The sequence below is a fragment of the Lepisosteus platostomus genome, chromosome 26 (assembly GCF_059453375.1).
Source record: "Lepisosteus platostomus isolate fLepPlt1 chromosome 26, fLepPlt1.hap1, whole genome shotgun sequence".
Lineage (NCBI taxonomy): Eukaryota > Metazoa > Chordata > Actinopteri > Semionotiformes > Lepisosteidae > Lepisosteus > Lepisosteus platostomus.
The window spans coordinates 4,188,705-4,202,951 of NC_142636.1; the positions used below are offsets into that span (position 1 = coordinate 4,188,705).

The window sequence follows — 14,247 nt, forward strand, 5'->3', positions numbered from 1 at the left end:
ATGAGAGTAAAGTCTGAAGTGTTTTTGTAATTGGACCTTCTTGCTACATTCACAATGATTATTTTAGAAAGGACCAAGTATGTCAAACCTAGTCAACAAATGTGACTTATGACTTATTTCCAGATGGTGAACTCTATACTGGCACTGTAGGGGATTTCCAGGGTAAGCAGCCTGTGATTTCACGCTTTGTGAGTGGAGGCAGTGTGATGGACATGAAGGTTGAGGACAGTCTGGGCTGGCTGCAAGGTAAGACACAAGACTCTGAATCACATCATGTGCTGGTTTTAGATGCTTCAAAGCAGATAATGTTTGAAGTTGTAGTACTATAATTTTGGATTGGCATGGGATGTGATACAGCAATGACAAAGGTGAGACATAAGAACATGACACAGAGTATCCATTCAGCTGATCTAGATCCAAGGATCAAGGGAGTAACTTGTTCGATCAGTCAATCTTAATTCTGTATACTGCCTTTAATACAGTGCATTGCTAAGGCTCTTCATATAAATTGTACAATGAAAATCAGTATGGTATGGTGTCCAAAGTATAAAAAATACTAATATTAAGAGAATTTAAAGAAATGCATTGAGATTTAAAGGCCATTGAAAACATATGTTTAAAGGTGAGATTCTGAAACAGAAGCTTCATTTTTTATGTGGACTGGAAGTATATTATAGAGGCAAGGGGCTGCCACTGAAAAGGCATGGTCCCCTAATATACAATGTGAAGTCCTTGGAATGTTAACCTAGAACCAGCCGAACGAAGTTCGAAGTGAGCTGGGACTTATGGAGATAACTCCTGAAGGCACAAGGAGCTGGACCATGACATGCCTGGTAGGGCAACATGAGGGGTTTAATGTCTATCCTGTAATAGAATAGTAGCATGTGCAGTTTTTTTTTTTGGCATAGGAATAATCTGTTCATTTTTTTAAATCTTGGTAGAACTCAATCAGCACAGTTCTGGACATACTGTAGTTTCTGTAGGAATTTCTTGGATATTTCAGCACAGACAACAAGCTCTTTGCCTTCCTGTTATTGGTCTCTGTCTCCACACATACAGTACATGTGTCTTTTTCAGCTCTTAGTCCATCTATAACTTACGCATTAGAATGCTGTATTCTTTATATCATGCCCAAGAATGTCTTTTGTGCTGACATTAACTTTCAGAATGTAGAATACTTGAATCCTTTTGTGGCTTCCTCTGTCCTAGACTAAAGACAATCAATATTCAAGAAGCAAACAGTTAAGAACACCCACATCTAATCCCAAACAAAGCAAAATACAGTTTAAATACGAAATACCAATTGTCCATCATATAACCATCATAGTTCATGTGATGGTTTTGTTGTGATTAATAGAATTTAGAAATAATCTAAAATGGCCAGTATTTTAGTCACTGCAGTACTCCTTTGTAAAATCAATTATAGCTTAGAAGGTAATGAGACATCTGTTTGGGCCATTGATCAACACAGCCAATTATGTATCTCACTGTTTTCTATCATATAACATTCAACAATTATTAATTAACATATCCATTAGGATATTGTGGTTATAGAACTGTACATGCATTATTAGGGCTTTAAACCACAGAGATAAAGTATAGGCTATAAATATCTATGTAATGAGGTGACATGACAAAGGCATTAGGAGTCCTATTTATTCACGGACATGATAAACTATATAGAATGGGCTTTTGTTAATGCTGATAATACATATAATACTTGTTTAAACCCACATGTCAATTGACATAAAATGCTCAGAGATTATCATGCTTGGAACCTCCATCATCTTGTGTTGGCTTATTCACAAGACAATGTTGTAAAGCTTGCAGCTTGCCGAAGCTTGTAAAATCTTTAATGTGTCAAACTATAAAACAGCAGGAGCTGTAGTTGTTTATAACACATAAAAAAGATGAACATGTGCTTCATCCTTTAGAGATATGACCTGACTTAGTCATTTGTTGGCAGATCCTACTTTTATCAGCTCCACCTTCATCCCTGGAGAATCCGGCAATGACAAGGTCTACTTCTTCTTCAGCGAAGTGGGCAAAGAATACGACTTCATTGAGAAGTTCACCGTCTCACGGATTGCCCAGGTTTGCACGGTAAGCCTGCCTCCCCGCCAGCATCTGGGCCATTATGAAATTCACAGACATCACAGCCCTGTGCTGCAGTTTCAGCATGGATTGAAGGTTTGGTCCCTCGTCAACAGCTATCACAGCCTTCCAGCATCCTGGAGGCCACGAGCTTCACTGAGAACCGATAGAGTACAGGCCAACTAACCCAAATCTACCCTTGATGCACATGCCTAGCTTAGTGTGCTCCATTGCTTGAGAAATCCCTATAAGAGTCAGTTAGCAACTGTTCATTCTCAACATGTGCAGAAATCTCTACCGGCTGAGCCACTTAGGAAGCCCTGATCCCTTTCTACACAAGTGTGTTTCTACTGACATTGAACACTGACAGTTTGAGGCTTCTCATTTTTTCTTAAAAAAATATACATTACCACAGTCAGTTAGGAGCAAGAATTCCCTACATTGCTGTTAAGTGTGCTTGGAATTAAAAGCGAGATAGGGATTTATGATTTGCAAGTCAATATTAGGTTTAATTTCCAGAAAAAATAGTGCTACAAATGGAGGGTTACAAAAATGGTGAACATCAGGATTTGACTGAGTGTTTTAGTCAATAAGTGAAATAATTATTCATATTATTATTCATTGTAAGTGATTTCACCAGACTATACCCGAGCGGTTGGTATAATTTGAGGCATGTGTCCTTTGTCCTCTGGCACAGCTTTGGTGAGAGGAGTAATAATCCAGGCACACTTGATTAAACAAATATTTATTACAATGACAGGACACAAACTACACTACACACAACAAAATATATAACACACAAGTTACTCTATGTACAGTATTTACAATCAAGGCTTTTCAGAGGTCTAACATTCTGGCCACCCAGAAAACCCCAGACTGCTACTAAGCATTAAACTCATAATGCCTAAAGAGGCCACAAAAGAGATGAGCTGCCTTCTAACTAAATACAAAGCAACCTGCAGTTAAGTCTCTGTCTCTGCACCCCAGTTGCCACAAAATAAATGGGAGCCTGTTTCCCTATCCATAAAAAAGCATCCTAAGCAGGAAAGACGTTTCTAACCAAGATATCTTTTACCCAGGAAACCCAAGTTCCCTAAGAACACAGAATAGCAAGCTCTCTCTAGGGAGGTTCAAGTACTTAGCTCCAGTCAGGTTGTTATTTGGATGATCATGAAGCAGGGGCTCTGGCCTGGCACAAGCTTCAGGTCCCAACTCTTCTCTCTTTTTTTCTGCTTGCCTGCTTCTTGTTTCTTCATCCTCTTTTCTCTGTGGTCTTAATGTCATCTTATATTGTGTACTGTATGTACTGCTCCTTGACAAACATTAACAAACAACTTACCTAGGTATTTAGTATACTTTACAATTGATTCTGCTCAAGGGACCCCTCAGACCTCAGCAAACATCCTCTCTGCTTTGAAGCTAGAAGTGTTTAGTCTTCCAAAAGTCACAAATTGTATCTAAAATCTAAGAGACACTTCTCAATCACTTACAGCTATAACAGTAGTTTGTCTTTAAATGAGATGGAAGATATTTGTTTCAAGGAGTATTGTATAGAACAAACAATTGAAGCCCTGCCAATAGACCAGGATAAGCACAGCTCAGTTTCTACTTGCAGTTTTTTCACAGAGCAGGTAGAACTGTGGACCTGTAATAGAAAATCTCTTTATTCTTGTTTGAAAGTAGTCAAACGAGGGACTCGTATCACTCTAGTCCCGTTAATGCTTTTGTTGCGGGACACATGAGTTAAATGAATATTCTTGTTCTGGCAGAGTGACAGGGGAGGGGACCGAATCCTTCAGAAGCGCTGGACCACCTTTGTGAAAGCTCTGATGCTCTGCCTGTCCCCGAATGAGCTGCCTTACAACATCATCCAGGATGTCGTCACCCTTCCGCCACCAGAAGGTGGTTCTGTGGATGACACCCTCTTCTATGGTGTCTTCACCTCACAGTGGTAAGTTGTTTAGGAAAAGTGCAACTTTATTTTATTTGAGAGCATAATACCATAAAAAGGTTACAGAATGGAGATAGTTTAATCTATCAGTTTTGTTTGGTTTCCAGTAGATAACTGATCAAAACATCTAAACCAAATTATTTTATAAGGTGCTGGGTTATTAGCTTTAACAGCATGGCTATGTAATTTGTTGCCAGTTAGTCTAGAACATACTTCTCCTTAATTTAAGTTAGCGATTTCTGAATTGTATTCCGCTGTTGAACTCAAAGATTTGTTAAATTTTCAAGGATTTTGCATATTTGAGTCAAGTCTTCTCTTTTTTGATAGATTCTCTAGCACTGTCTTTTTTGTTAACATGGTAATAAAAACTGTACACAAGATTCCAGATGAGCATTTACTAATATATCATATAGTTTTAACAAAGTCTCATATTTTTACCAACAACACATGCCGCTTGACACATTTACTGTCATACCTTCAACTGATTTCAACCCTGTGATTCAAGAAATAAAATGTTTAGGCCTTAATGCCATTTTACAAACCCCCAATAAAATTCCTTTTATTTAGATGTACTGGATTGCTTAAAATATAGCAAACTTTACTTCTGTCAAGGAAACCAAAATGATGTGGTAATGTATGCTAAAGAGGGATGTTTCTGAAACTCTGGTCTGAGAACAGAAACAAGTAAACTAGACATCAAATCAAGTAAACAAATCAATTAACACTGGTGATTTAGAATTCAATTGAACAAAAAGATCAGCATCATAGTAGTCTTTCAGGACCAGGGTTGAAAACCACTGCTCTTCAGGATCTTCTGTTAAGACTGAACCAGTCTGTTTGAACTTTTCTTTTATATTTGAGTGAAAAAGGGTTCTGCTTTGTGCTTTCCCAGCTGTGAGTCACCAGCCTACATCAACCCTATAATCTCTCCCAGCTGAGAGATCCTCGTGGTCACTTTGACATTTCATCCACAAAATCTCTTTAATGGATAGTGGAACAAAGGAATGTTTGTATGTTTTTGACTTACATAGTCAACATTACATAAATTAATGAAGTTTTGCACAACCTACATTTGCAACAAATGTTTAATAATTACTTTTTAACTGTAAAAATACTATATGACAATTTGACAACAAATAGGAATATCCCATAGTTGACACTGTGGTGTGACTTGGGGAATTCTGTGGTAAATGCTGGGTTTTAAAATGGTAAAACTAAAACTAAATGAATAATTCTGAATGCTACTTTGCTCTTTTTCCTTCATTATCTTTATCTTAGGTCTGGAAATTCTGGTCGCTCTGCAGTCTGTGCTTTCAAATTGAAGGACATCAAGGCTGTATTTGCTGGAGAATACAAGGAGCTAAACAGAGACACCCAGCGCTGGAGGACACGCAATGGAGAGAAGCTTGCTCAGCCAGGGGAGGCAAGTACTTGTACTTCAGTCTGCCTTTCTTCTGTTCATCCTTCTTAACCCATAAAACTCTTGATTTTCTTCGTCTGATTAACCTTAACCTCCTTTCATTAACATATTATTGAAATAATAGCTGAACATGAACAGGCACTTTCATTTCTCTCTAGCATACCTTGAACGCACAATTTTATATCAACTTCCTGGACATCTTATCTTGATGGATAAGATTAACAAGAGTTCTTCAAGTATATTAAATCATTCAGGTTGATTTTTCATTGATCATTTTCCTTTCATATCAGTTTTCCTAATTCTCTCTGCTCCCCCTGCTCTTTTCCCAATCTCACTGTCCTCTTCTCCTCCAATACACTGTATTCCTCTTTCTTGCCTTATCTTGTCCTCCCACGCATTTCATCCCTTCTTACAGTGTGGACTGCACGGCACCTCAGACAAAGCATTGACCTTTGTGAAGGAGAATTTCCTGGCAGACCAAGTTGTTCAGCCTGTGGACGGGCATCCAGCCCTCATTTCTCCTAACCAGCACTACAAGAAGATTGTTGTGGAGAGGACCATTGCATCTGACAAGAAGCTTTACACTGTACTCTTCCTTCTCACTGGTATGGTCAGAAGCACACTGCCTCAGTGTACAGTACTTTGCAAAATAATGATCTGTGACTTCCTGATCATCTGGAGCCATAAAAGAGTAGTTAAGGAGTCTACCGGAGAGTGATTGATTGAGAAATCATTAATTTTAAAATGATCTTTATTTAATATGAATTTTGAATGAAGTTTGAATTCATGGGAACTACACAATGATTGAAACATTAGAAAGTAAATTGATTCTGTCTGGTTTTCTGTTCATTGCAAGACAAGGCTACGGGGCCCACAGATACAAAAATCTCACCCTCAGACTGAAAGGCAGTTTGTGGATTAGTGATGCATTTTCATCAATAAAGTATTAGTGCTAATATATATATATTTACAGAGACTGGCTTTCTGCACAAGGTAGTGCTGTTGAAGAAGGGTCCCCATATTATTGAAGAGATTCAGGTCTTCAGACAGCCACAGTCAGTGGAGAATCTTCTTCTCTCAGTCAAGAAGGTACCTCTCTTTTTCTCCTGCCACAACTGCAGCAGATCCCTAATGAACTATGAAGTAGCCCAATTAAATAGACACAGTGCTACTACTGATACAACAATTTTCAATTTTACACTCAACTAATGTTGCCCGTTTTAAATGTGTAATTAAAAATCTTAAGCTATTTTCCTTGCTGAAATTACAAATAACCTGAGAGAACTAAGAAATAATTCTTTATTAGATTATTAAATTAACAAATGAGCAAAGTGGACTAAATAATAATAATGTAATGTTGCTTTATTAGCCCTATACAATTTCTTGCATTAGGAATTTGTCTTTTCGCATACCCCAGCTTGCTCTCCATGAGACACAGACACACAAACAGGGAGAAAAGCTTGGGGTCAGAGCGCAGGGTCAGCCAATGTATGGCGCCCCTGGAGCAGTTGGGGTTAAGGGCCTTGCTCAGGGGCCCAACGGAGTAGGATTCCTCTGCCGGCTGTGGGATTTGAACCGGCAACCTTCCAGTCACAGGCGCAGATCCTTAGCCACAACCTAACTCTTTCCCTGTTCATAATATTAATCAATAATTGCTTACAATTATATAAAGCTTTTCTGGACACTCCACTCAAAGCGCTTTACAGGTAATGGGGACTCCCCTCCACCACCACCAATATGCACCATCCACCTGGATGATGCAACGGCAGCCATAGTGCGCCAGAACTCTCACCACACATCAGCTAACAGTGGGGAGGAGAGCAGAGTAAAGAAGCCAATTCATAGATGGGGATTATTAGGAGGCCATGATTGGTAAGGGCCAATGGGAAATTTGGCCAGGACGCCGGGGTTACACCCCTACTCTTTTCGAGATACGCCCTGGGATTTTTAATGACCACACAGAGTCAGGACCTCGGTTTTACATCTCATCCGAAGGATGGCGCCTGTTTACAGTATAGTGTCCCCGTCACTATACTTGGGCATTAGGACCCACATGGACCGCAGGGTGAGCGCCCCCTGCTGGCCCCACTAACACCTCTTCCAGCAGCATCCTTAGTTTTTCCCAGGAGTTGCAGGGTGATATGGCTGCTAAATAATGTCTGTTCATGTGGGTTTCCTGCTGGTGCTCCAGTTTCCTCTCACATTCCAAAGACATACTGGTAGATTAATTGGTTTCTGGGAACACTGGCCCTAGTATGAATGTGTTCGTGTCTGTATTTGTATCTGTCTGCCCTGTGATGGACTGGCATCCCATCCAGGTTGTACCCTGCCTTCCATTGCTTGCCAGGATAGGCTCCAGGTTCTAACTAAAGCAGTTAGAAAATATTATGTTCATTTCTTTGCTCTCTGTGAGGAGAATCATTATGCCTGAAGACATACCAACTGTGAAATATAGCACATAAAAAATGCTGAAATAAAGAAACTAGTGGGAGGATGAATTATGTATCTGTATAAAAGTAATCTATACAGTAGATAGCAATCATTACAGAGTTATAAGCCTGTTGGAACAAGGACTTATTGTTTTAATGGTTAACAGTTATGATCCTTTTAAAACAGTTTTAACAAGAAGTACAATTGGAAGCAGGCACCATATTCACCAATATTTGTCTCTCCTGGATAGGGGGTTGTGTTTGTGGGCTCTTCCGAGGGAGTCTTCCAAATTCCAGTGTCAAACTGCACTTTCTACATGAGCTGTGGTGACTGCATTCTGGCTCAGGACCCCTTCTGCGCCTGGGATTCCAGCAGAGGTGTCTGCTCTGATATCTCTCTCATCCAGTCGAAGCCGTGAGTGAATTGATTTCTTCAGGGTCATTTGGGGTCGTGATATTTAAACATCTGTTCCATTATTAACAGGATTACTTCAAAATCTTTTTTAACATTGTGTGACAGAGGGTTCTGTTGCCTATCTCAGGCAGCACTACACTAATGCATACGCTAATAATTTTTCCCTGTATTATTAGCTGGTTTACTATGGGTGCACATGCAATTAAGCTAGTTTTCTTCTTTTCATAAACGCTTCATAGATTACATTCCACTTTATCTTCCCTCCCTTTCCATTTAAACTTCTTCTCATTTAAAACAAAATGCATGCAGACACAGCACTTTAAACATATTATTTATTTTACTGACCTGTTTATGTGTGGAGCACTCTCTGTCTTTGTTTGTTAGTGTATTGGGTGGGTTTGCAGAGTTGCTTCCATCTTGCTAGCTGAGCCGCAGGTGTTCGGGCTGGCTGTATTTGCCTGAGTTGGGCGCACATGCACATTACAGTATGGGAGCAACCATTTCTGAAGTGCAACCCTACTGTACATTGTTTAGAAATAGTGTTAAAATTTCCAATGTTAGTGTGTATGTTAAAAGCCTAATCCATTTTTACAGGAGAGTGGATTTATGATTCTGTGTTGCATACATACTGATGTTTGAATCTATTTTAAAATTGCTAAACCTGTAATCCCCAGAGTGCCCATAAAAGATATTTATTATTGTATTGTGATCTTGAGCAATCGTTGATAATATATCACAGCCTCATCTTGAGCATGGAACATCCTGTCCAACACTGACTTCTGCTGTTGTGTGAATTTCAGTTTTCAGGATGTGGAAGGAGGGAATGCGAATAGCTGTTCTTCAATTGCTCCCAGAGGGAAATCCGCTGGGTACACGAAGCAGCCCACAGGTGAGCAGTATTACTGTTCACCTCTAATGTATACAAGTGACAGAAAAAAAGTAGTTTTTGCTGTAGTGCTTGCAAAATTGCAATTTCAGATTCTGTTTTGTCAAAACAGAACAGGGGGACTCCTGAGTAGATCAACCAGTATAGTGCAATGCTACTTAGTTCTCAACAATGTCCATGTGTTACAGCTCTCCCATAATGATAACCAAAGGAATGACAAGTGAGTGATAAGTTTCATTCAAAAATAGAACCCATCTCACTTTTTCTTTTAAAGTATGTTTTCAATCAAATGGGTTGCATATATTGTACATGATGTAAGTGGGTAATCCTTTTATGGGTAAAAACCAGTGTGAACTACTGCCGTATCGTGTTTAGAACTTAATAATTTGAAGGAAATGAGAAAGCGACCCTCATCATACTGTGAACAATGTAAGGTATAATCAAATACTTGATCTCCTGATATTTTGCATTATGAGTTTTGGTTAAACCTCTTATTTTCTTAAGAAACAGAGGCAGATACTATGTTTGCTCTCCTGTTTTCTAGACTTTAGAGATATCAACGTACTTGTGTCTCCAAACGTAGTTGTGAGACTGAATTGTTCCAGAAACTCTCAACTGGCCATACAGCACTGGGAGCGTGGTGCCGGGAAGACCCTCTCAGAGAATCTCTACCTACAGCCACAAGATGGCATCCTGCAGTTCCTGGCCTCCCAGGAAACCATGGGGGAGTACTTCTGCTTCTCTGAGGAGAATGGCTTTCGGCAGCTGCTGGTCCATTATATAGTTGTGAGGAAGGATGGTTCATCTGATGCCACCCAGGAACAGCCTCGGCCAACCTCAGTGGAAGACTGGGAGGGGAAGGAGATTGAAGGAAACTGGCAGGAAAAAGAGCCCACCACAATCATGGAGGAAGTGCCAAACACCAAATTAGATGTAAAAGGTAGTTCTCGTACTTTCAACAAGCCCCGCTCTGTACCCGGTCACAAGGCAGAAGTACCTGCCAATACTGACAGGGACCATGTGCACCCATTGCCAATCAGCAACGAACGCAGCTACTATGGAGAACTGGTAGCAGTGTCCATCTTCTTGGCGCTGGCACTGACAGCACTGCTTGTAGGAGCCCTCTACATCTGGCGGCAGAAGAACCGTGGCAAAGCCAGGGTTCAGGGCTGTCAGGATAACACTGTGAAAAGCTCTGACACTGACTCCCCCAAAGAACATGCCCTCCTGGCCCAAGACCAGGGGCCCCCAATCATTGTGTTAGGCAATGGGAAAGACACAGACAGCAAACAGCCTGATTGTGACCCACACTGAGTGTCTCCAATGGGCACCTGCCAATCGCTACATCCAGCTAATAGTTAATGATATCCCCTGCCAAAAAAAAAACACCTTCCCACCAAGGATTTCCTGTCCATTCATCCCCAGTGTGTTTGTGGGACAGAACAAAGGGGGGATTTCTTTTTCTTGACATATCCAAGAAATTCTGCATCAAAGGAGATCATAACAGGATAATGAAGCTAATGCTTATCATTTTAACAGACAGATTTAACCATGCCTGGGATCAAAGGTTTTTGTCTGGATTTGTCAATGTTTAATGACTGTTAACTTGACTCAAGTGACTGGACTACTTTTCAATTTCCTCTAATTACATAGGGCCATCATATTGGTTTCTTGAAGGACAATGTCTGTGCTGTGACACATCCTCCAGCCCCTGCCCCCCTCCTATATTAATAAGAAAAAGTACAAGCTAGCAAATGGACTAGGTTTGTCTTCAATAAACAAAGTTGTATAATTTCTCTGATGTATGTGGCTTCTGGAGAAAATTGAAAGTTTTTGGATATTTTAATGTGATTTTCACCAGTCAAGATAAAATTATTATGAGAATTATTAGATTCTATGCAATAAATAGTATTTAAAAATATGTGAATTTCACAGTAGTAGTTATCTAACCACCTGATAGCGATTTCTCCCTTTCTCTCTATTATGTTTTACTAAAATCTGATGTTTAAGCAATGTGAGAAACTTTTGAAAATAACATATATTTAAAAGAAAGTCAGTCATTTAATGTCAAATATGAATGCTTCAGTCCAAACTCCACATCAGGACTGTGCACACTTGGAAACCCATAATAGGGCAAAACCGGTCTCTTCAAAGACATGACTGTGATAGTATTCATCTTTTAGAAATGCTGTAATATGTGCATTCACTGTTTTACTAACCTTTTATAATTGAATGTCAGTTTTTTCTCTTTGGCTACATCTTCTTCGCTAACTTTTAAATTTGGTAAATATCAAACAAAAATTTAATTCACATGAAAAACAGTTCTATGCCTAAAATCATCCATCTATAGTGCTGCTTTTCATATAAAATACTAAGAAACAAATAAGGGTTTTTAAATTAATCTGAGCTTATTAATCAGAAAATTAGAGAGCATTTTTTTCTGAAAATACTCAGACTATGAAAACTAGTTTTCAAAGGATGAATTAAGTAAGGACCATGAAATCCTTTTATAGAAGAGACCATTTTCCCTAACTAGTTCACTGATGAACAATTTTATTCCTGTTCTGAGTTGCTGTCTCAAATGTTAATTTGCCTAATTATTGAACTGTAAAACATGATTTGTTTATCCAGTGTCTTAAAAGAAACAGCAGCTATATCCTTTGTAGCTATGCAGATTTCTAAGTATCAACAGCTGTCATTGAGCATAAGTTTCGCTGAACTTGTCATTCACTTCTACACAGAAAAAACAGAACCACACAAAACAAGTAATGTAAATTATATAATATTCTTAACCACTGTTCACAAAATAACCTTTGTCTATTATACAAATTGTCTTTTATTTGTATAATTTAAATATAATTTTAAGAGTTTTTATTCAAGTAAATCAAGCAAAAGTAGGGAATAATCACAAGAAAATTAGCCAACATTGTGTTTGCTCTTAATCTTTAAATGTTGGATCATTCTGAATGTGTTGGTTCACCAACAATCAATCTACTTGCTTTTGGATTATGACTCCACTCGATATTTGGACACCCACATTGGTTACAGTTACATGTCCATGCTGAGTAGCTTGTGCCTATATTGGTAGCACTAAGCTCTGGGTGTTCTTCTGGGATCCACCTGCTTTATTCTGTTGATTTTATGGGTTAGAGTTAAAGAGTCACTTAAAGCCCTTTTATTTTTGTTATTATTTTATTTATTTATGTAAATGTTCAGGCTCCCCATGTGTCATGACTGTACCTATTTCTTCTTCCTGCAAGGCAGTTAATGTTTTTGCATTTTATCCGTCTTAAGTAAAATGGAACTCATACAGTAGGTACTTTAAAGTTAAAAAATGCAACCTTTTAAAATGTTTCTTCTTGGAAATGTTCAATTGACTATATTAATTATACATAATTATGGCACTATTAATTAGTTTTCATTTTATTCATACTTTAAGAACCCAAACAGCCTCTATTCAGCCTCCAGGAAGATGGTCACAACCAAGAAGTGTGCATTCCTTTTTAAAAAAATAATTTGTACAAAGTTAACTTTTTAATGATACTGTATATACAGATTGCATCTGTTCAGTAATTCCATCAAAATGAAGTATGGGAGCATGAAAATGTGTGAATGCAGTTTTTACTCCAATAATTCTGAGTAATAATAAGTCTACATTCCATATTTTCCAGTAGCAGTAATGCATTGTTGCTGGAATAGTGAATGAGATCACACCTGATTATCTGTGACAAATTCTCTAATGTCTAGAAGAATCTCATCAAGTATCTTCTTATCTGGCTTTTTCCATGCTGATGTCTTTGCATTTCAGGGCACTGAATTAATAACAATGATGATGCAAAATGTCTTTAATATAGAACAGCATCCATTCAGAATGCCAGGGTACACAAGCCACTTCCATACCGTACACAAGATTCCATACCATTCCTTAACATGTATGTAAAGATTGTATTTTTTTAATGTAAGGAGAATAAAATGTGGTTGTTTGTGTATTAATTTTACTGATTAAAAGAAAACAACATTTATTCCATTTAATTACTTTATTATGTCCTACATTGAAATTCATTATGGTAAAAATAACAAGCAGATCCTGGGACAAATTTCAGTTAGCTGGAATATATGTACATAAGTTAAATGTAACTGAAAAATATTTCAATCTTAGGTAAAAGTATAAAATATATAATGTGATTAAAATAGTTTAAATGTAAATAATGTAATCTGTTTTCAACTTTATGAATTTGAACTGTAATTGATTGAAATCTATCCTTGTAAGCCTTTCATCAATAATCAGTTACACATACTGCTATTAGCAGAAATGTTTTCAAAAGGTAATTCAGTGGTCATTCTTCTCACTATTCAGTGTAAAACAGCATGTAGTACACTATTATTATCCACCGTTTTCAATAACTGCTTAGTTCATTAAAGGTTATGGTGAGCTGGAGACTAACATTGCATACAACTAGTGCCTTTCAATCACAGGAAACGTTTAGAGAAATGTAATATCCCTAAGGTTTCCTTAAAATCAGGCTTTTAGACTGTGGACACAGAGATGATGTGCAAATCAGAAAGAGGACCTGGCCTGGAGTTGAATCCAGGAGCTGTGAGGCAGCAGTGCTAACTGCTAACTACTGTGCTGTCCCCTATAATTATTATACAGTGTACAGCATGTTATAATAACTAGGCTTTGATTAGTCTGTTACAATGACATATTTGGAAGTGTTTATGTAGGATACTTAACACGTAGTAAAGCTGCAGTCAACATATTTGAAACCACAATTAAGCTTTTTTTACCCACCACTTAATTGGAAAATGCCTAATTAAATAATTTTACTGGTGAAGAGTTCAGTGTGAATGATAACTACAGCACCATCTCCAGTTCATGAAGACTGGAATAATGCATCACAGGTTTAGAAAAACATATCGAAGAAACTTCACCTGCTGTATATAAATGTTACAAAGAGATATGGAGACAGACATGACAAAAATCATTCAATTTTGGGGAGAAACGTGTAATAGAATGGCTGAAAACAGTACTCATGGAAATGTTTTTGCAGT

General features: G+C 38.2%; 1 protein-coding gene across 3 annotated transcripts in view; it reads left to right on the forward strand.

The window, feature by feature from the left end:
* The window catches only part of sema4ab (sema domain, immunoglobulin domain (Ig), transmembrane domain (TM) and short cytoplasmic domain, (semaphorin) 4Ab), an 80,217-nt gene extending 66,995 nt beyond the window's left edge, over positions 1 to 13,222 (forward strand). For all 3 annotated transcript variants that reach the window (XM_088620366.1, XM_088620365.1, XM_088620367.1), the window contains exons 7-15: positions 124 to 246; positions 1,967 to 2,103; positions 3,864 to 4,045; positions 5,324 to 5,468; positions 5,881 to 6,070; positions 6,439 to 6,554; positions 8,146 to 8,309; positions 9,110 to 9,198; positions 9,740 to 13,222. In XM_088620366.1, the coding sequence (XP_088476492.1) occupies positions 124 to 246; positions 1,967 to 2,103; positions 3,864 to 4,045; positions 5,324 to 5,468; positions 5,881 to 6,070; positions 6,439 to 6,554; positions 8,146 to 8,309; positions 9,110 to 9,198; positions 9,740 to 10,509 (1,916 nt within the window). In that variant the 3' untranslated portion in view covers positions 10,510 to 13,222. The remainder of the gene's footprint in view (positions 1 to 123; positions 247 to 1,966; positions 2,104 to 3,863; positions 4,046 to 5,323; positions 5,469 to 5,880; positions 6,071 to 6,438; positions 6,555 to 8,145; positions 8,310 to 9,109; positions 9,199 to 9,739) is intronic.
* The last annotated feature ends 1,025 nt before the right edge of the window (positions 13,223 to 14,247 follow it).